General features: G+C 40.7%; 1 protein-coding gene across 2 annotated transcripts in view; it reads left to right on the top strand.

Annotated features, from left to right (window-relative positions):
• The window catches only part of TULP4 (TUB like protein 4), a 787,154-nt gene extending 766,794 nt beyond the window's left edge, over positions 1–20,360 (top strand). For both annotated transcript variants that reach the window (XM_085612155.1, XM_085612156.1), the window contains one exon: positions 20,111–20,360. In XM_085612155.1, coding sequence (XP_085468281.1) covers positions 20,111–20,227 — 117 coding nt within the window. In that variant the 3' untranslated portion in view covers positions 20,228–20,360. The remainder of the gene's footprint in view (positions 1–20,110) is intronic.
• The last annotated feature ends 3,671 nt before the right edge of the window (positions 20,361–24,031 follow it).

The raw sequence follows: 24,031 nt of genomic DNA, 5'->3' as shown, positions 1-24,031 counted from the left end.
TCTCTTCTCAATTGGCACTCCTTGGTCCCCCCGGGGGCCCATGACTATCCTCTCCTTTCCCCAGTCTAGTCTCCCGCACCTCGTGACCCGCGTCACATGATCCACTTTCATGGCATTAATCTCCATTTTCCTTTACAACCGTGCTCTCGGACGCATTACTCGTCCCGACCCGGCTGCACCCCGGAGGTTTCGCTCCTCCGCCGCAGCACGTGAATTCTCAGCCCGCCATTGCGCTACTCTATCCCTGGATCGCATCCACACAACCCTTCTTCAAGTAAGTGACGGCTCAGCCCCGTAATTACTACACATCGTGATCTGCTATATAGCTCCGTTTTTAACGCTGGTTTCACTCCTTCCTCCCTCCCCTACCATTCACATCCGGCGCCACCCCCACTAACCAGGCTGCCACTAGATACACACACACACGGCTCCCCCTGGATTTCTATACCCTGACTACCACGTTACAGGACCAAATTCAATTGGGTAATTATACACACACACACGTTTCAAGCGCGTTCTTAATACCTGCGTCAAACACGTTTTTCCGGCCGTCCCCTTTACTCTATCGCATTCCCCTTACAGCACAAATGTGGATCCCTGACACCTCATTGTTTTGACTACTCCCGGATTGCTCATATCCTGACTAAGGACTCTCTTTGTTAGGTAATTTCTACTTGCCTTATCCTTTGTCCCCTTTCCCTTGGGCTACTCAGTTGCTGACCTATTCTCCCTCTCCTTCTTCTATAGAGCATCACTCTCAAACTAATGACCATTGTCCTAATGATGACCTGTAATCATTCAGGTTGAATTCAGTCGACTACCCAGCCTAGAACTTGAACGCTGTTGTGGTCAATTTACTTATCTGAAATTCTGTACATAAACACTGTATATATATCAAAACACGTAAAATTTACAAATTTAAAAGAGATCGAGACGATAACCTACATGGTCAGATATTTACCTTTGCGCGCCGCTATGATTCACTTAGGGTGGCCACAGCAAAAAAACGCATCCAAGGAAATAAAGGGGTACAACAACAGCAAGTGGAATTGTCTTCACTCTCCAGTTCGGCACCTGAAAGTGAATCAGACAGTGAGAGTGCCAATAGAACAACTGGAGTAAAATTGACATTGGGGGAAGAATTGGACGTTCTGAAACAAAGCAGGAGGGATACATTGAGACCACGCCCGCAAGGAGCAAAGGCAAAACAAGATGCCAGAGGAGAAGGGGGAGACGCCAGGCCCGTAAACGATGTAGAACAAAAGAAGCGGGGTCGGGGCAGAGGTCGCAGGTATTAGAAGTCAAGGAAAAAGAAGTATCAAGCACCGGCAGTGTATCAGAAGATGGGAAAATCAAATCCATCATCAATCTCAGTACAATTGAGCTGTCGGAAGCGGAAAGACAACTACTATGTTTGGGACTAAGTTTCTGCCCTGAATCAAATTTCCAATATACCAAAACAAGAGCTGATGTGTATCAATTTATCCACAAACTCAAGCTTAAAAAATACCATTTACAAAGAACAACTATAGAGCACGGAATAAATCCGACAAATGAAATTGAGGCTCCAGGCTTGAAGATCTCAGATTTGGGCCTCTTGCAGGATATGTGCCAATTAGCTTCGGGGGATAACAATAATATGCAGGAAGCAGCAGCATTTATGGGCCAAAAGAAATCAGAAACCCATTTCAAACCGAAATCCAAATTTATCCCTATCTCATCAAGTGATGGCTTGGATGCTTTCAGTGAACATGTTGTGGCGCAAATTAAAAAACTGACCCTCACCAACAATAGACAAAAGAAAAAATATTCAAACGAGGAAAGAAAATACCAACAGTTGATGGAGAAACTGCAGAAAGGGGACTTGATAATAAGAAACTCGGATAAAGGTGGAAATATTGTCTTGTGGCCAGTATCGGATTATCTTAAGGAAGCATATAGTCAACTAAATGACGTCCAATGTTACAGAAAAAGTACTCCATTGAAATGCAAAGCAATGCAAGATACGCTATTCCAAAGTCTGTTAGCTTGGAAAGGTTTGGGACTCTTGAGTTGGGATGAATATAGGTCTATAAAAAAAGAACATCCACTGGTACCTTATATTTATTTTATACCTAAGGTCCATAAAAGCATAACTACTCCACCTGGAAGACCAATTATTGCAGCGTGTAATGGGCCGTTAGAAAACCTTTTCAAATATATAGACTATTTTTTACAGAATCACATGAAGAAGCTAGATTACTATATACAAGATACCAGTGACTTTCTTAACAAAATTAAGGATCTAACTTGGAACACAGATCTATACTAGTAACATTGGACGTAACTTCTCTTTATACATGCATTAGGCATATGGATGGTTTAAGAGCAGTTGAATATTTTTTGAGCAGGAGACCTATGGAACATACAGAACATACACGAATGTTGTTAAACATGTTATCTTTCTGTTTAGAAAATAATTACTTCCTTTTTAATGGCCAATTTTATCAACAGGTGCAAGGCGTGGCTATGGGGGCCAGCTTCTCCCCCAGCTATGCCTGTTTGTTTATGGGCTGGTGGGAGGAGCTGGTCCTCAAGCGTAAATATGAACAAACCCGTAAATGTAATATAGTTTCCTGGATGCGCTTTATCGATGATTTATTTATTGTTTGGCGAGGAACTGAGGAGAGTGTTTTACAATTTGTAGAGGATATTAACCACAATGATCTTAATCTTAATTTTACTTTTAACATCAGCAAATGCTCAGTGACATTTTTAGATGTACAGGTTTTAGTACACAACAATATGTTAACAACTACCCTTTTTAGAAAACCTACGGCGGGCAATACACTACTACATGTCACGAGTGCACACCCCAAACATTTGATAAACAGTATACCATATGGGGAGATGCTCCGTATCAGACGCATATGTAGTGATCCATCGGACATGAAAGCAAAACAAATGGAAAGCCAGGCAAGGTTTCTAGATAGAGGGTATAGTCCCAGAGTAGTTAAAGCCGCTATGACCAAATCACAGCTTAAGCCAAGGGAAGAACTCCTTCAATATAAAATAGAGATAGGAAATGAAAAGTTGGAGCCAGTTCGTCTAATTTTAACCTACTCAAAACAAGAAAAGGAGTTGAGAAACATTGTCAGGCGTAACTGGCATTTCGTCCAAGATGACCCAGTGATAGGTGACTTGATGCCCCCAAACCCTGCCATATCTTTTCGTAAATCTATAAGTATGGGGAATGTGTTGGCCAAAAACAGTCAGGAGAACTTTAAAAAGGAGAGTTGGCTACCGACTAGAAAGGGATTTTACAAATGCTCCAGCTGTAGGGCATGCCAATTTGGAACCAATACTAAAACCTACAGGACATTTTTCTCTGATAACAACATTTGACATGCAAAACGGAATACTGTGTGTACGTCTTGGAATGTGACTGTCATTTAAAATATGTAAGGAGTACCAAATTGGCAGTACATAAGCGCATCCTACAGCATTTAAGGGCAATTACTAACAAAGATCAGAATTACCCCGTGGCAAGACACTTCGAAACCACACACAACAGTGACCCCCGATTCCTCCATTATTTTGCTATTGAATCAATCCCCATAACAAAGAGAGGAGGGGATAGGGAAGCTTCTCTACGACGGTTAGAGACTAACTATATATTAGAGTTCAATTGCAAGTGGCCGAGAGGTTTGAACGCAATGGAGGATTTACATACCGTTTTATGAGTAAAATAGCGAGTGAATGGGGTTGTATCCCCAGACAAGTGTATACATGGCACTCAAATGTAAAACGTCTGATCCCCTGTAGTGTGGCCAAACCCTTTACTATATAAGCAAAAATAGAATACCCTGTCATTGGAAACCTGTTGAGATAAGTAAATTAAGAAGAATGAGGAGATGGGAACAAGCTAAAATTATCTACCATATGGGCTAAAATCCCTTGATATTGTCATTTATGATTAGTTTTAAGAATTTCATGGGTAGTTTTTATCTATGTGTCTTTTTATTGATTGTTTTAGACATGTCACTGGGCTATTGACCAGGTGTTGGACCTATGTCCTAGGGGTAGCTTGGCCCAGGTCAACAGGCTAACATCTCCACTTGGCCTTTCATGCTTGCATCCTACTCAGCTCACAATCTTGCGCAGCACCACCCAAAAGAAAGGACACTACACTGTACTTTTTTAGAAAAAAAAAAGGTAGAAAAGTTTATCTTCCCTTTCCAAATGAATCAATTTGGTTTTTATCCTCTACATTCCAGTTTCACAACATTGCATTATGTTCTAAATGGTAATACTAGTCAACATCAGATTGGCAGATAATTCACCAACACAGGATAATGTAACCCAGCGCCTTAAATTCCAGCCCCAATTACAGTACCACGTTTATCATGTACATCCCACTGGCAATCAAATGGTTATATATTCTGTACAATCTTCAAGGCAGATGAGTACATTACAGCTATTTCAAGATCCTACAAGGTCTTTGGGACCAGATTGTTACTCTAGCAAGTTTCCTCCAGGGTATACACGATAAGGGCACCCCCAGCGCTATTCTCACATTCCACAATGCGCTCGGAAACAGTTGGATGCACTACGCTCTATACTCTGATGTACCAGGGATAGTCTTATGCAGGCTGTCAGTTCTTGTCCTCTTGTTGAAAGTTTACCCCCAGGAGGCCCAGCTTACACTATGCCTGGCTTCCTCCTCACGGGGTGCTTCACGGAGGCAGGGGCCGAGTTTCTGGCTAATTTCTACTGAAACTTGACATTCAAGGGGGTTCTCCTCGGGGAGGGCGAAACCAGGGACCTTTTTCTTCCGCCCGCCTCCCCGGGATCTTTGCGACTTGCAGGCTCCCAAGTGAGTTGAGGCCCCGCTCCACAGCGCTTCCCCTCCCAGTCCGTCGGCCTCACCTCAGTAACGGTCTCTGGAGGAGTTCAGCGCCGGGGGGAGGTCATCCTCAGCTCTTCGTTGTCCTCTCACCCCCGACACCAGTACTTCGAGCCTCCGCTTCGACTAGAGGCGCACCCGGCGCCGCCAGGAGCAGCGCGGCTCTCGGGGGGCGCGGCTTCCTCACTCACCCAGGAGCGGCGGGGGCGGCGCTCCAAAATCCACCCCCGTCACGTGACACTAGTCAGGCCGCTTCAGAGCTTGACACAGCCCCCGTTTCCTCAGCGCAGCCTCCTCACACCCCCGGCTGCGTCGCTGACCGGCAACTGGCACACTAGAGCCCCAGATCTCCCCACAAGGTCCCAAGAGACTTCAGGGACGCTTCTAGATCCGGGTCCGCGGCAGTGAGTGTTCCCAACTAAGGTTCCAGACGGGGGGGGGGGTTAAAGTTAAACAGGCGATCTGCACACCCAGGCGGTCACATTGATAAGCCAACTCCTGGGGACTACAGCCAAGTCTCCTTCCTCTCTGTCAGGAGGATGATCAGTCGATAGTTCTGGAGTCCAGTATCCCAGGGGTCTACCAGGATGTAGGAGTGATAGTCCAGGAGGGGGTCTCGCTTCCCTGACTCTCTTCAGAGGTCCTGATTAAGTAGGAGCGTCCTGGGTAAAGGTGACCTCAGACAGTGGCCGGGGACAGGGACAGGTCAAAAGGTCGAGGGTGGTATCGGCTGAGGAGGGAAGGATCGCAGAACCTCAGAACTATCAATTTCCCTCTCTAGCGCAGCCACCTCCCCACTCAGATGCCTTACTCCTGTCTACCTCACAGCCCACCTATCAACCTAAAATGGCCGACCTACCTCACCCCTATTTATAACCTGGGCCTTGACTGACCAGAGTGGTCCAGAAGGTTCCGGAACCCCTCATGATAGTCTATGGCCCAGGTCCTAGGGTGACAGTTTAATCCACCATTTTGTGACAACACTAAATCCCCTCTTCCATTTTAGTGAGACACCTTGCGCCTCACCCTCAATTAGTGAGAATGGGGCGCCCAGAGCCTCTACGTCTACACCCAAAAAGTTTAGTAGACAAAAAAATGAGAAGGTGAAAAGGGACATAAAAAAAATAATAAAATGAGGAGGGAACTGCCAAAGGGCTGACAGGTCTAACACCAGGATTTAGTACTTTTTACCCTCATCAATTTTATACACTCTGTTTCATATTTTCTTGTCTTATAGAACGAACAGCATCTCTTATTTTTGAATTTGTAGCTCTTTTAACACATGTTCAATGGATTTATGCTATTTTGAAATGCACTTGTCACTTTTTTGATTTTAGCGTTTAGGCCTCAGTCACTTTAAACTTATGGTATTGTAGCACTATAGCACTTTAAAAAAAAAAAAATCTATTTTTTATCATTTTGGTGAGCACTTAATATTATGTGATGTATATTGTGCAACAAATTGATTCATGAGAAAAGTTTGGATAAAATGCAATATATTTTTCCACTATAGACTGATCAACATACACAAGAATACTTGTATGAGGAAATTAGGGAATTTATGCTTTTATTTCTTAGATTTGTAATACACATTGGAAAATATATTCTTAAAATGGATAAATAATGTTGAAATGTATTTGTACAAATACCAGTATGTTTTCCATGTTTATCAATTTATATGCTGCACTTGCACTTTAAATTTGAGTAAACTCTTGACGTACGATCAGGTGATCAAGGCCGCTTGGACGCCCGAAACGCGTCTTGACATAGAGAAATAAAATAATGCTGAATACAGTTGGTCTACGTTGGTGATTTCCGCGCGTAAGCGGGTGAATATCTCGAGTTGCTGAGATATATATATATATATATATATATATATTCACTGAAAAAACCATAGGTTTCACACATGTTATAGTTAGCGGAAATTTTACTGATAAAAAACCAGTGAAATTGCCCCGTTATAGTTAGTGCTGGCAACTATAACTCACGCGACCGCAATCCTCTGCTGATGCTAATACTGTATTTAGACACTTATTTGCCCATGTCTTCTTCCATACATTTTTAGCTATACATATATTACAAATATTTTTTTTTCATAAAGACACATATGTCATCAGCAGAAGATTGCGGTCGCGTGAGTTATAGTTGCCAGCATTAACTATAACGGGGCAATTTCACTGGTTTTTTATCAGTAAAATTTCCGCTAACTATAACATGTGTGAAACCTATGGTTTTTTCAGTGAATTTGCAAGGTTTTTTAAATGCTAATTCCTAACTATAACGTGTGTGAAACCTATGGTTTTTTCAGTGAATTTGTACGGTTTTTTAAATGCTAAGTTACTTTACGCCATTCGAGGCGTGCGCGCCCACTTAACGCAGTTCGTTCCGTGCACGGTTTTTATCAACTTTAATAAGCCCTGTACATTTGGTGGCCTTCGGCCACCAAAAGCACAGGGGGTGGGGTCAATGTGGATAGTGTTTTTTTTATTTCGATTTTATAATTTCATGTTGCCAAAATTTTTTTTTTTTTACCTATTAAGAAGCCCTGTACATTTGGTGGCCTACGGCCACCAAAAGCACAGGGGGTGGGGTAAGTGTGGATAGTGTTTTTTTTTTTTTTTTTTTTTTTTTTACGGTACGCTTACGGTAAGCGTACGGTAAGCGTACTCGGCGAAATTGCCTAAAAAAAAATAAAACCGTTTTTGCTCTTGGGGGATGTTTGGGGACTCCCTCAACATGACTATGTGGGAGGGAGTTGTCAAAACAGCCCCGTAACATGTTTTTGGCCATCTTGTTTGATAAACAACACTCGGTGCGAGAGACAAAATGGCGGCCGCCGCTTCCTGGTTTCGGCCGATTCGAATGTTTACTAAGATCTAAGAGCCAATCAGAATCGCGCTCGCGCACGCCACCGTACGCTTACGGTAAGCGTACGGTAAGCGTACCGTAAGCGGGCTCAGATATATATATTGATTTAAAGGCTATTTTCTCAGAATCTACTGAACAGATTTACACCAAACCTACAAAAGGCACTTCCTTGACCTAGGGACTACCTCTCTGCCAAATTTCTAGTAATTCTGTTCAGCCGTTCGGGCTGTAGCTCGTTCTAAAGGTCCTATGGAAAAATGCATGGGAAAAACGCGTTTTGGGACCCCCCTTTTATCTCAGCCCCCGCTTGACGAATCCCCCCGAGACTTTCAGGGTAGGAGCGGAGCGTAGCGCCCCACCTATTTTGAGAAATTCGCGAGGATTCATCGACCGGCGCCAAAGTTATTCAAAATAGAATGTTGAGGTTTTCCTATGGAAAAGGGGTCCTAACTATATAACTACCTACTGGCGACCGCCAGTAGGTAATATATATATATATATATATATATATATATATATATATATATATATATATATATATATATATATATCATAGACTGCTCGCTCTATGACTCCATACCACTCCGCTGGAACAAAGCGAGATAGGACCCAAATAGGTGCTTGATAGATTTTATTCACAAGCCACTCTCCACCATGACGCGTTTCGGCAGCTTCTCTGCCTTGATCACATGACAGCGCTGACACGGGAGACATTCATTTTTAAAGTGATAGTGCAAGGTCACATGATACAATCAATACCATCAACATAGAAAACATACTATGAAATTACAAATGTATAATTTAAAAGAAAGACATCAGGAATTGCTTATTTAATCGCTAAAAGCCACTCATTATAACAGGACCTGATTGTCATGACTGTTGGTGATGTAATGTTTAAATATTTATATACCCAACCTGTCACTTCAAAGGTTAAAATAATGGCCTAAATGCCAAAAGCCTTTGTGTTTTCCGTTTGTTGACTGATTGTTTAGCATAGGACCTTTGTAATAAAAAATGATTAAACCCGTGTGTCCAATAAATATTAAAAAAGAAAATTTTAAGAAATTAGCAAGAGAACCGGTGTTGAAATTTTCGTAAAGTGCAAGTGCTTAAAAGGTAATAAAATAGTGTGCGCAGTGGATTGGTTAATAATATATAACCTCCCAGTATGTGCGAATGTAATAACTGCAAGGATGCTATCTAGTGTCACAGACAAAATGTCTGAGCTATAAGTTCTAAAGAAATATATATCGCCGACTGAAATCACCTATATGCCATATGCTCAATTAGAATATTAACTTTTGCCTCATGGACTGACAATTATATGTTGTAGGGGCTTAGATAATGACTAGACATTCCTAGCTCTAATAGACCTTTATAATTAATGGTATAAAATGTTTTAAATACATAAATACATAAATATAAATATAAATAAATTCTTAAAACATCCACATATAAGATCTATAAAAACCTCCCCTAAAAAAGTGGGTAAATTACCAACATTGTAACATATCATTATTGTCTGTGCAAAGATAAATTAATTAAAAGATCTCAAATCATAAGACAATTGAACAATTTATGATGAAAGAAGAGTTACGGTTCAAAAAGTGATAGTGAGGTGTGACAAGCATGTAATATAAAATATGTTAAAAGAAGAATTTTTGTACTTGGATGTTGGTATATACAATCTTAAAATATTCTTCCACATAAATATCCAATCCTAGCATATCACACCATCATCCCACTGAATTCTATTCATCCCTGGCAATAATTAGGAAATAAAGGAAAGGAACCTAATGCCATTAATACAGCTGATAAAAATATGTCTAGTCAAGGTATGTATACAGATCCTCGCTAGTATTAAGACCTCCTGGATTCTTGGTGTCTAGCTCTAAAATGTAGCGTGTTTCAAGGCGCCTAAGTTTTTGTTCCCGATCACCCCCTCTGTCTAGTGGAGGTATCGTATCAATGACATAATACTGAAGATGTTTTAAATTATTGTCATGTTGTGTCTTGAAATGCCTTGCTACAGGGTAGGTTGGGTCGCTGTTGGTAATGGCTCTAATGTGCTGTAATATGCGCTTGTGTACTTGTAGCTTGGTGCTACCTATATACAATAAGTTACACGAGCACTGTAACACATATATAGCAAAGTCAGTGCGACAGGTCAAGTGATGTTTGATATCTCGGGTCGTACCATTGAACGCTGTCTGGTAAGTGGTTCTATTTGAAGCATAGTTACAAGCTTTACAGACAGAGCATTTGAAAAAACCTTTCCTAGCCACCAGCCAACCCACTTTCTTACTTTCCTCAGGGTTTTTCCTTACTAGAGCTTTTGCCATTGTGGCTGCTCTTCTGTATGTAATGGCAGGTTGTTTAGGCAAAAATGTACCAATTATAGGGTCATCATGAACTATTGGCCAATTCCTTCTTATTATAGTTCTTATCTGTTGTTCCTGTTTGGAATATGTAAGGATAAGTCTAGTGGGCTCAACTAGAGTTTCTCCCTTATCCTTTCTCTTTGTTACATTATTTATAAGCTCATGTCTAGCGAGCCTTTTTGATTTGTCAATCGCACTCTGGATGGATGCATTTGTATAACCCCTGTCAAGGAATCGCTGTCTGCATTCTTGCTGTTTAATGTTACAGTCCCCATCCTCACTACATATTCTGCGAATTCGAAGCATTTCCCCATACGGAATGCTATATATCAAGTGTGGAGGATGTGCACTCGAAGCATGTAAAAGAGTGTTGCCTGCCGTTTCCTTACGATGCAGTGAAGTGTTCATGCAATTGTTCACTATGTTGACCTGAACATCTAGGAAGGTTATACTGGTGTTGCTTATGTTGGAAGTGAACTGTAAATTTACATCATTAATATTTAACGATTTGACAAATTCAATGGCTTTATCCTGGGTTCCCTGCCATATAATGAATAGGTCATCTATATAGCGTAACCAGCATACGATGTTGTCTTTGTATGTCTCTTCATACGTTTTCATGAGGACCAGCTCCTCCCACCAGCCCATGAAAAGACAAGCGTAGCTGGGGGAAAAACTGGCCCCCATAGCAACGCCTTGAATTTGCTGGAACATTTGATGTTTGAACATAAAGTAATTGTTCTCTAAACAGAAACCCAACATGTCCATTATCAACTTGTTATGCTGTGCATAGTATAATGGTCTATTTGCCAAAAAATAGTCAACTGCCCTTAGACCATCCTGGTTCTTGATGCACGTGTATAGTGAGGATACATCCAAGGCTAGGAGAAAATATCCTTCTTGCCATCTGATCTTGTCAATTTTCCTGATGAAATCCCCAGTGTCCTGCACAAATGATTTCAATTCTTTCACATGTTCCTGAAGGAAAAAATCAATATAGCGTGACATGTGCTCTAATGGTCCATTGATGGCAGCGATTATTGGTCTCCCGGGGGGCTTGTGAATATTTTTATGAACTTTAGGAATAAAGTACATAGATGGAGTTTCTGGGTGTTCTGTTTTTAAGTATTTAAACTCTTCCATACTCAAAAGCCCCACACTCTTCCAGGCCAATAACTTAGAATGGAATTGATTTATCATGGCTTTATACCTTAGTACAGTACTTCTACGGTAGCATTGCACATCATTCAGTTGCAAGTAGGCTTCTTCCATATAATCATTCATTGGCCATAGTACAATGTTCCCCCCCTTGTCGGAGTTTCTGATGACTGTTTTGTTTTCTTTGTTTAATTTTTTCATCAATTGGTTATATTGTCTTTCATGATTAGTTACTTTCCTTTTTTGTTTGTTGATTTTGATGTTAAGTTTCTTAATTTGTGCCACGACCTGTTCATTGAAGACATCGATGGAATCACGTGGCATGATGGGCATAAATTTAGACTTCACCTTGAAAGGAGTAATCGGTTTCGTGTTCACATTGATTTCCAACAATTGATCTTTGGTACCTGGTTCGAAAAGCAGGCTTTGACTTGATCTGTTTGTAGATGAGTCAGATTCATTCGCCAATTCTTGTAGGTTTCTCAGGGCCTCTAAGTCCGCCACTAGTAGTTCACAGGTGTCACTTGTGTTTGTCATCATATCCGTACTTTCAACTCTAGACCGTGATTTTAATTCATGGAACTTTTTAAGTTTTAGCTTACGGATAAATTTGTAGACATCTACACGAGTTGTTGGATAATCAAAGTCAGACTGAGGACAGTATGATAATCCCAATGACAGTAACTGTTTTTCGGCTTGGGTCAGATCGATATTAGCCAAATTGATTATTGTTTTGGCCGTCGATGTCGTTGAAGGAGGATTATTTACTGTCTGTTTCTCCATCCTCCCCGTCGTCCTCTCCCCCTGTTCGAATGCTTGTTGTAAATTGCGTTTCCTTGCTTTTCTCCTTTGTCTTCTAGACGTTGTTCGTCGTTTTTTGCCGGTTGATTACGCGGCCTCAATGTTTCCCGTCTACTTCTTCTCATGTAGTCTAGTTCTTCCCCCAAGGTGGGTTTGATGGCATTTGCATGTGTTCGGTTGGGTCTTCCTTCAGCTTCTGATTCGCTCTCCACAGCTGAGCTTAGATCTGAAGTTGTATCATCTTGGATATTAGGTGCTGGGGCGGTTTTATGCAGTTGTCCATGTTCGCCTGCCGCCTTTGATCTGTATACATCAAATTTACGTGAAAAAGTGAAGATCTGTCCACTCGCATAGTCATCCTTGTCCCTTTGGAACTTGAACGCTTTGCGTTGTTTAATTTTATCTTCCTCTTTGGCCAACCTAATGATCATTTCCTCGTGTAATTTTATTTGTTGAGGATCCCCTAATCCTTTTATTTCTGATTCCAGGGCGTCTATTTTGAGTTGTAATGCCTCACGGTCTATGATGGCATATTTTACCAGTACTTGGACCAATTTCCTTGATGATTCCAGATTTATTTCCGCCCACTCGGCCATCATTAAGGGGTTTGGTGTATCGTAGCTAGGGGCTATCATGATGCGCAACCCCCTCGGTATTCTGCCCACATCCAGATATCCCTGCAGGGATTTTGATTCCCACCATTTAGATTGTTCTTGTCGCATAAGCTTCTCCAGTATGCGATATTTTTCTTTTAATCCTTGTTCATGGATTGTTTCCTTATTTGTCCCTCTGATTATTTGGGACTGTGATGTAGAGGGTGTGTCTGAAAACATCCCTTCTGCAGCCGATTCTCTGCTGCGTAGCGCTGCGGTGGACATAGTGCGCTTGTAAAGAGTAATCCTATGATGTGACCCGTAATGGAACCTGCCCTCTTAGGATTTTTGTCAGGAGCCAGTTCCCCGGGTGCACGCCTCCCCACCTGTGCTCAATCACAACGCGGTTCCGTACCTGCTTCGTTTGCAGCTCAAAACGCCGTCGCCTCCTCGCTGGATTGCGATCCACTCGAGACCTCCGGTTCGGCGTTGTTCCGCTCGTATCAGGTAGAATTCAAACCGCTTGTTGTTCCACAGGGGGCTCCGTGTTTCCGCTACCGGACTCACTGCAGTTGCTTCCGGGTTACCGTCCTCCTCGAGGCCTCGGGGATGGTCAGCTGACCCGGAAGCTTCTAACTTTGCCGTCCACGGAGCCAACTCAAAGGGAGGGGGTCCCGAACACCAGGGAAAGTCAAAGCCGGCGAAAATATCATAGACTGCTCGCTCTATGACTCCATACCACTCCGCTGGAACAAAGCGAGATAGGACCCAAATAGGTGCTTGATAGATTTTATTCACAAGCCACTCTCCACCATGACGCGTTTCGGCAGCTTCTCTGCCTTGATCACATGACAGCGCTGACACGGGAGACATTCATTTTTAAAGTGATAGTGCAAGGTCACATGATACAATCAATACCATCAACATAGAAAACATACTATGAAATTACAAATGTATAATTTAAAAGAAAGACATCAGGAATTGCTTATTTAATCGCTAAAAGCCACTCATTATAACAGGACCTGATTGTCATGACTGTTGGTGATGTAATGTTTAAATATTTATATACCCAACCTGTCACTTCAAAGGTTAAAATAATGGCCTAAATGCCAAAAGCCTTTGTGTTTTCCGTTTGTTGACTGATTGTTTAGCATAGGACCTTTGTAATAAAAAATGATTAAACCCGTGTGTCCAATAAATATTAAAAAAGAAAATTTTAAGAAATTAGCAAGAGAACCGGTGTTGAAATTTTCGTAAAGTTGGTCTACGTTGGTGATTTCCGCGCGTAAGCGGGTGAATATCTCGAGTTGCTGAGATATATATATATATATATATATATATATTCACTGAAAAAACCATAGGTTTCACACATGTTATAGTTAGCGGAAATTTTACTGATAAAAAACCAGTGAAATTGCCCCGTTATAGTTAGTGCTGGCAACTATAACTCACGCGACCGCAATCCTCTGCTGATGCTAATACTGTATTTAGACACTTATTTGCCCATGTCTTCTTCCATACATTTTTAGCTATACATATATTACAAATATTTTTTTTTCATAAAGACACATATGTCATCAGCAGAAGATTGCGGTCGCGTGAGTTATAGTTGCCAGCATTAACTATAACGGGGCAATTTCACTGGTTTTTTATCAGTAAAATTTCCGCTAACTATAACATGTGTGAAACCTATGGTTTTTTCAGTGAATTTGCAAGGTTTTTTAAATGCTAATTCCTAACTATAACGTGTGTGAAACCTATGGTTTTTTCAGTGAATTTGTACGGTTTTTTAAATGCTAAGTTACTTTACGCCATTCGAGGCGTGCGCGCCCACTTAACGCAGTTCGTTCCGTGCACGGTTTTTATCAACTTTAATAAGCCCTGTACATTTGGTGGCCTTCGGCCACCAAAAGCACAGGGGGTGGGGTCAATGTGGATAGTGTTTTTTTTATTTCGATTTTATAATTTCATGTTGCCAAAATTTTTTTTTTTTTACCTATTAAGAAGCCCTGTACATTTGGTGGCCTACGGCCACCAAAAGCACAGGGGGTGGGGTAAGTGTGGATAGTGTTTTTTTTTTTTTTTTTTTTTTTTTTACGGTACGCTTACGGTAAGCGTACGGTAAGCGTACTCGGCGAAATTGCCTAAAAAAAAATAAAACCGTTTTTGCTCTTGGGGGATGTTTGGGGACTCCCTCAACATGACTATGTGGGAGGGAGTTGTCAAAACAGCCCCGTAACATGTTTTTGGCCATCTTGTTTGATAAACAACACTCGGTGCGAGAGACAAAATGGCGGCCGCCGCTTCCTGGTTTCGGCCGATTCGAATGTTTACTAAGATCTAAGAGCCAATCAGAATCGCGCTCGCGCACGCCACCGTACGCTTACGGTAAGCGTACGGTAAGCGTACCGTAAGCGGGCTCAGATATATATATTGATTTAAAGGCTATTTTCTCAGAATCTACTGAACAGATTTACACCAAACCTACAAAAGGCACTTCCTTGACCTAGGGACTACCTCTCTGCCAAATTTCTAGTAATTCTGTTCAGCCGTTCGGGCTGTAGCTCGTTCTAAAGGTCCTATGGAAAAATGCATGGGAAAAACGCGTTTTGGGACCCCCCTTTTATCTCAGCCCCCGCTTGACGAATCCCCCCGAGACTTTCAGGGTAGGAGCGGAGCGTAGCGCCCCACCTATTTTGAGAAATTCGCGAGGATTCATCGACCGGCGCCAAAGTTATTCAAAATAGAATGTTGAGGTTTTCCTATGGAAAAGGGGTCCTAACTATATAACTACCTACTGGCGACCGCCAGTAGGTAATATATATATATATATATATATATATATATATATATATATATATATATATATATATATATATATATATATATATATATATATATTCACTTCAAAAACCATAGGTTTCGCACATGTTATAGTTAGCTGTACATTTCACTCGTAAAAAACCAATGAAATTCCACGTTATAGTTAGATCAGGTAACTATAACTTGCGCGCCCACAATAAACTGCTGATGACGTCACATATTACATCACTCATGACATGGTCAGTGACATCACTCATGACATCAATGATGACATCTGAAATTACACATTGTGGATTGCGGTCGCGCAAGTTATAGTTACCTGATCTAACTATAACGTGGAATTTCATTGGTTTTTTACGAGTGAAATGTACAGCTAACTATAACATGTGTGAAACCTATGGTTTTTTAAGTGAATTTGCAAGGTTTTTTAAATGCTAATTCCTAACTATAACGTGTGTGAAACCTATGGTTTTTTCAGTGAATTTGTACGTTTTTTTAAATGCTAAGTTATGTATTTATTTTTAATTTTTTTTTCTGGTTTTTCACTGTGCGCACACCCTGCGCGCACGGTGCGCTTCGCGCACGGTGCGCGCGCTGTGGGCGCTCGGTGCGCTTCTCGCACCGAGCGCCCACGTTGCGCATTCCATGCCGTGCCCGCCTCGCCTTTTTTTACACAGTAACATTTGTTTTTTTCTCCCTTGTGGGTACTTTAATTTATTTAATAAATGTAATTGTGACTTCTTTTTTTTTTTTTTTTTTTTTTTTTTACCGCACCCCGCGATTTTTTTTTTAAATTATTAAATGTATTTTTCATACTTTTTGGTCCTTCATGAACCCCCTGACGAACGCTAGGGGGTCTGCAACTCTCTTCGTTGCCCCCTTTTCACGTTATCCACCTTAGTTTCTCAGTGCGAGAGACAGAAAATGGCGGCCGACACTTCCTGATTTCGACCGATTCGAATGTTTACAGTCATGTAACCACCAATCAGAATTGAGCTCGCGCACGGCACCGTACGCGTACGGTAAGCTTACGGTAAGCGCACGGAGCGCGCTTACAGATATATATATTGATTTAAATGCTATTTTCTCAGGACCTACTGAACAGATTTACACCAGACCTACAAAAGGCACATCCTTGACCTGAGGACTACCTCTCTGCCAAATTTCAAGTAATTATGTTCAGCCGTTCGGGCTGTAGCTCGGACTAAAGGTCCTATGGGAAAATGCATGGGGAAAACGCGTTTTGGGACCCCCCTTTTTTCTCAGCCCCCGCTTGACGAATCCCCCCGAGACTTTCAGGGTAGGAGCGGAGCGTAGCGCCCCATTAGTTTTGAAAATTTCGCGGGGATTCGTCGACCGGCGCCAAAGTTATTCCAAATAGAATGTTGCGGATTTCCTATGGAAACACGGTCCTAACTATAACTATCAACTGGCGACCGCCAGTAGATAATATGTATATATATATATATGTATATATGTAATTTCGACCACCTTATCCTTACTTATTATTGCCGTTCACGCTGTTCTCCGCACCCCTGTGTCACACTGCTGCCCAACTTCACTAGCACGCCCAGTGCCCACTTTGTGTGTTATGGTCATTGTATATTTATGTGTACTGTAGTGCGACTTAACTACTTACAAAAATTATAGTTTATTTCTTTCACCCTACCTTTCTCGTTATGGTCTCCCCTCTTTTGTTCCCCGTCCCTATTGTGATTTATACCACTGTTTTCATTGTCCTGTTTTAAGAGTTTTCCAGTTGAGACGACATTTGTTGCATGGGTGTGTTACAAGTCGCCGATTATAAAGAAATTTGCAATAGGCGTTTATACAGGGATTACAGGATTCCATATATTATATATTTTAGTTTAAAAAAATTCATTCGACATATCTAATTTGGTTTTATATGTTTCCCTGAATAGATTCCTCATTAATCCAGTGCTGCAAGCATTGTGTGTATGTGCATTTAAATTCCTATAATCTAAAACTATTCCAAGAATTATCAGGTTTTAACAACGGAAAAAGGGGCGTGTTCATGGGAGAATGACGAGGCACATTTATGCCCTGATAATGTAGTTAATCTAAAATAGCTTCTATATTTTGCTTAGCTTCTGATTTTATGGGATATTGAGTCCGAACTTGGATTTACACCTTAATAGAATCTTTTATGGAACAGACTCTTTGTCCCACTTTGCTTGGTTTCCATGCTACGCAGAAGCCAGCTGTAGGACCCATTTACGCCCATATTTTTCCCTGAATTCGTTAGGTTCCTAGGATGAAAATGGTTGCATTATTACCTCCTCACCGTAAACAGCACTGCTTGTTAAAACCAAAGGCCAAACATCCTCTGTAAGGATGAGTTCATACGCATCCAGCAAAAGAGACCAAAATACAGCTATGATTTTGAGACATATATCACACACGGTTTGTATCTCTACATCATAAACCCTGTCTGTAAGGGATTCATGTCCATATGGTGTCTCGAAATGTATGCATTCCTCAGTCGGAGTCCTCACCAGATGCTCCTTGAGAGTCTTGCAAACTATTGTCACTTCTGCTGTGCTGTCCAGAAGCTGTACTGCCCAAAGTATCAGTACAGTCAAAAGTATCCTCAGTTTGCAGGGCCTGCTTTTTCTCTAAATTAACTACTTTCTTTTTCTTAAAATAATTGAGTCCAAACCTTTCTCTTCCTTCTTTATGATTAGTTCAACTTCACCCATTGACTCGCTTTTCTGGTTGATGTACTTGTCCTTTCTGCAATACTCAGTCTGTCCACTATTTTCTGTCCTTTTGCTGTCCCCGAAGTTCTGTAAAGCACGGGAAGAATGTATTTCAGAATACTGAAACCGATCCGGCTTTCTGATTTTATCACAGTTCCTCGAATTATATACACCCCTACTGCACTCCTGCCTTGGAGAGGATTCAGTTCTGGTTTTTCATTTTGCTTTCTGCTTTTTCTTAGTCTCCAGCGCAGTTTTCTGCTTACTTATTCGGCTTCTTGAAAAGGAATGCGTAGTATTCAATTTGCACAAAATTAATTATTAGGAGTATGGGGCTATCATAAAAGCTCCCAGATTCAGATTTTAGAGAACACATTTTTAAAAAGACTGTTGATGATCCCTAGTAGCTCTTCAACACTTTTTTGTCATTCCGAAGTGGGCCTGGATTATGTAATAGATAGCATAAATATTGCCCATTGATTTTATGGGGGATAATCTAGACTTCAGAGGATTTATTATTCTTGAGGAGTATCCTCAGAGATTGCATGACTCTTGATAACGCAATGTCACTCCCCTGGCTTCGTTATGTTAAAGATACTTTTTTATAAAATAGGCTTGGAAAATTATTATGATAACCCCGATGGTATCCAGTCGAACATGAAACAGGTTATAAAAAAACGCATTTCGCACTGATTTAAGTATGTCTAACCAGGATTATGTAATACCAGATTGTTCATCTCTGAGTCAACCGCAATTTTACTTGTCTTTTACCATTCATGTTCAATCATGTTGCCTTATGACTAGATTCCGTCTATGCACACTGCACTTTCTTGTGGCTTTTCCTAAACAGGCAGGTTAGTGTGAGAGACTTACCCCCTGTCCCTGTAATAATTTAGCCCATCAGAGCACAATGCACTTTATGTTGTTTTGCACACTTTATAAGGACCCAAGGGGACGCTTTATCAAGCCCGCCTTAAAGGAAATTCGACCCTGTTCTTATCAGGAGGGTTTTAACTATTTGTGGTCATTGTCTACTGCTGCTATTTGCAGCGCTGTGCTTAACTTCATTAGGACTGCACTTTTAATTAGGAAACGCTATGAATCTTACAATGATTTCGAGTTTTTAAATGATTTTAGTTTTTTTTAAAAATATTTTGTACAAATGTGTTGAAGAGCAATAGGAGGTTTTCTTATTCTATGTATGTAAACTTTTATCATTCAATATGAATTATTAGCAGTATATCATACTGTTTCAAACATTTGTGGATCATAATGGAGATATTCCTCCATGATTCTTTCGAACATTGGATGAATGTTTTCGAAATCTGTCTGAATTTATACTGTTGCCAGAGTTTAGTTATGGACAAATGTTAAAGTCCACATAAAGTCATTGCCTGCCATTAGCTTAATCTGTTTGCCAATTTTTTTTATACATTATTCAGAAAGAAGAAACAATTTAGCAGAGGTCTGAAAGTATAATGAAAAAGACGTGGGGCTAACATACCTGCCATTGTTTGGAAAAATATCAGACTGTAGGAGCAAAATGGAGAAAATGAATGTGATTAAAGGACATAATAGGACATCAAAATATAAATTAAACGTGTCATATTGATAGCAAAGACTTGAACCAGCAATATAACTATCACAGATTTATAAAGATTTTTGCAAATGGAAGGAAAAAAACATATACAGGTTATATGCTTATACTAGAGCAAAGTGTACACATGTGTTCATAATGATACAATACCAGACATCTACATAATTGTTGGATTTGTGGGCAACAAAGTACTAGCGATCACCGTATATGTGTTAGACTTGTTTGTGGAGATTTGTTGAAGGTAGTTACTTTTTTATTAACTCTTGCCTACCTCTTCCGCGCAGGTGATGCAGTTTGGGCGAATTGACGGCAACGCTTACATTCTGGACTTCCAGTACCCCTTCTCTGCTGTGCAGGCCTTTGCTGTTGCACTGGCCAATGTGACTCAGCGTCTGAAGTGAAGCACGCGCTCACCGTCGCGCGCCGTCCTGTTTACACGTACCCCTCCCGCAAGGCCGCAGCCAAGACTACGACGTCCATCCATACCTAATGCAATGGACATGCAGATGACGACGAAGAACTCTCTTCGTTGCCCCCTTTTCACGTTATCCACCTTAGTTTCTCAGTGCGAGAGACAGAAAATGGCGGCCGACACTTCCTGATTTCGACCGATTCGAATGTTTACAGTCATGTAACCACCAATCAGAATTGAGCTCGCGCACGGCACCGTACGCGTACGGTAAGCTTACGGTAAGCGCACGGAGCGCGCTTACAGATATATATATTGATTTAAATGCTATTTTCTCAGGACCTACTGAACAGATTTACACCAGACCTACAAAAGGCACATCCTTGACCTGAGGACTACCTCTCTGCCAAATTTCAAGTAATTATGTTCAGCCGTTCGGGCTGTAGCTCGGACTAAAGGTCCTATGGGAAAATGCATGGGGAAAACGCGTTTTGGGACCCCCCTTTTTTCTCAGCCCCCGCTTGACGAATCCCCCCGAGACTTTCAGGGTAGGAGCGGAGCGTAGCGCCCCATTAGTTTTGAAAATTTCGCGGGGATTCGTCGACCGGCGCCAAAGTTATTCCAAATAGAATGTTGCGGATTTCCTATGGAAACACGGTCCTAACTATAACTATCAACTGGCGACCGCCAGTAGATAATATGTATATATATATATATGTATATATGTAATTTCGACCACCTTATCCTTACTTATTATTGCCGTTCACGCTGTTCTCCGCACCCCTGTGTCACACTGCTGCCCAACTTCACTAGCACGCCCAGTGCCCACTTTGTGTGTTATGGTCATTGTATATTTATGTGTACTGTAGTGCGACTTAACTACTTACAAAAATTATAGTTTATTTCTTTCACCCTACCTTTCTCGTTATGGTCTCCCCTCTTTTGTTCCCCGTCCCTATTGTGATTTATACCACTGTTTTCATTGTCCTGTTTTAAGAGTTTTCCAGTTGAGACGACATTTGTTGCATGGGTGTGTTACAAGTCGCCGATTATAAAGAAATTTGCAATAGGCGTTTATACAGGGATTACAGGATTCCATATATTATATATTTTAGTTTAAAAAAATTCATTCGACATATCTAATTTGGTTTTATATGTTTCCCTGAATAGATTCCTCATTAATCCAGTGCTGCAAGCATTGTGTGTATGTGCATTTAAATTCCTATAATCTAAAACTATTCCAAGAATTATCAGGTTTTAACAACGGAAAAAGGGGCGTGTTCATGGGAGAATGACGAGGCACATTTATGCCCTGATAATGTAGTTAATCTAAAATAGCTTCTATATTTTGCTTAGCTTCTGATTTTATGGGATATTGAGTCCGAACTTGGATTTACACCTTAATAGAATCTTTTATGGAACAGACTCTTTGTCCCACTTTGCTTGGTTTCCATGCTACGCAGAAGCCAGCTGTAGGACCCATTTACGCCCATATTTTTCCCTGAATTCGTTAGGTTCCTAGGATGAAAATGGTTGCATTATTACCTCCTCACCGTAAACAGCACTGCTTGTTAAAACCAAAGGCCAAACATCCTCTGTAAGGATGAGTTCATACGCATCCAGCAAAAGAGACCAAAATACAGCTATGATTTTGAGACATATATCACACACGGTTTGTATCTCTACATCATAAACCCTGTCTGTAAGGGATTCATGTCCATATGGTGTCTCGAAATGTATGCATTCCTCAGTCGGAGTCCTCACCAGATGCTCCTTGAGAGTCTTGCAAACTATTGTCACTTCTGCTGTGCTGTCCAGAAGCTGTACTGCCCAAAGTATCAGTACAGTCAAAAGTATCCTCAGTTTGCAGGGCCTGCTTTTTCTCTAAATTAACTACTTTCTTTTTCTTAAAATAATTGAGTCCAAACCTTTCTCTTCCTTCTTTATGATTAGTTCAACTTCACCCATTGACTCGCTTTTCTGGTTGATGTACTTGTCCTTTCTGCAATACTCAGTCTGTCCACTATTTTCTGTCCTTTTGCTGTCCCCGAAGTTCTGTAAAGCACGGGAAGAATGTATTTCAGAATACTGAAACCGATCCGGCTTTCTGATTTTATCACAGTTCCTCGAATTATATACACCCCTACTGCACTCCTGCCTTGGAGAGGATTCAGTTCTGGTTTTTCATTTTGCTTTCTGCTTTTTCTTAGTCTCCAGCGCAGTTTTCTGCTTACTTATTCGGCTTCTTGAAAAGGAATGCGTAGTATTCAATTTGCACAAAATTAATTATTAGGAGTATGGGGCTATCATAAAAGCTCCCAGATTCAGATTTTAGAGAACACATTTTTAAAAAGACTGTTGATGATCCCTAGTAGCTCTTCAACACTTTTTTGTCATTCCGAAGTGGGCCTGGATTATGTAATAGATAGCATAAATATTGCCCATTGATTTTATGGGGGATAATCTAGACTTCAGAGGATTTATTATTCTTGAGGAGTATCCTCAGAGATTGCATGACTCTTGATAACGCAATGTCACTCCCCTGGCTTCGTTATGTTAAAGATACTTTTTTATAAAATAGGCTTGGAAAATTATTATGATAACCCCGATGGTATCCAGTCGAACATGAAACAGGTTATAAAAAAACGCATTTCGCACTGATTTAAGTATGTCTAACCAGGATTATGTAATACCAGATTGTTCATCTCTGAGTCAACCGCAATTTTACTTGTCTTTTACCATTCATGTTCAATCATGTTGCCTTATGACTAGATTCCGTCTATGCACACTGCACTTTCTTGTGGCTTTTCCTAAACAGGCAGGTTAGTGTGAGAGACTTACCCCCTGTCCCTGTAATAATTTAGCCCATCAGAGCACAATGCACTTTATGTTGTTTTGCACACTTTATAAGGACCCAAGGGGACGCTTTATCAAGCCCGCCTTAAAGGAAATTCGACCCTGTTCTTATCAGGAGGGTTTTAACTATTTGTGGTCATTGTCTACTGCTGCTATTTGCAGCGCTGTGCTTAACTTCATTAGGACTGCACTTTTAATTAGGAAACGCTATGAATCTTACAATGATTTCGAGTTTTTAAATGATTTTAGTTTTTTTTAAAAATATTTTGTACAAATGTGTTGAAGAGCAATAGGAGGTTTTCTTATTCTATGTATGTAAACTTTTATCATTCAATATGAATTATTAGCAGTATATCATACTGTTTCAAACATTTGTGGATCATAATGGAGATATTCCTCCATGATTCTTTCGAACATTGGATGAATGTTTTCGAAATCTGTCTGAATTTATACTGTTGCCAGAGTTTAGTTATGGACAAATGTTAAAGTCCACATAAAGTCATTGCCTGCCATGAGCTTAATCTGTTTGCCAATTTTTTTTATACATTATTCAGAAAGAAGAAACAATTTAGCAGAGGTCTGAAAGTATAATGAAAAAGACGTGGGGCTAACATACCTGCCATTGTTTGGAAAAATATCAGACTGTAGGAGCAAAATGGAGAAAATGAATGTGATTAAAGGACATAATAGGACATCAAAATATAAATTAAACGTGTCATATTGATAGCAAAGACTTGAACCAGCAATATAACTATCACAGATTTATAAAGATTTTTGCAAATGGAAGGAAAAAAACATATACAGGTTATATGCTTATACTAGAGCAAAGTGTACACATGTGTTCATAATGATACAATACCAGACATCTACATAATTGTTGGATTTGTGGGCAACAAAGTACTAGCGATCACCGTATATGTGTTAGACTTGTTTGTGGAGA

The sequence above is a fragment of the Triturus cristatus genome, chromosome 6 (assembly GCF_964204655.1).
Source record: "Triturus cristatus chromosome 6, aTriCri1.1, whole genome shotgun sequence".
NCBI classification, from domain to species: domain Eukaryota; kingdom Metazoa; phylum Chordata; class Amphibia; order Caudata; family Salamandridae; genus Triturus; species Triturus cristatus.
Note: the sequence above shows the minus strand (reverse complement) of the source record. Positions and strands in the feature narration are given on the sequence as shown.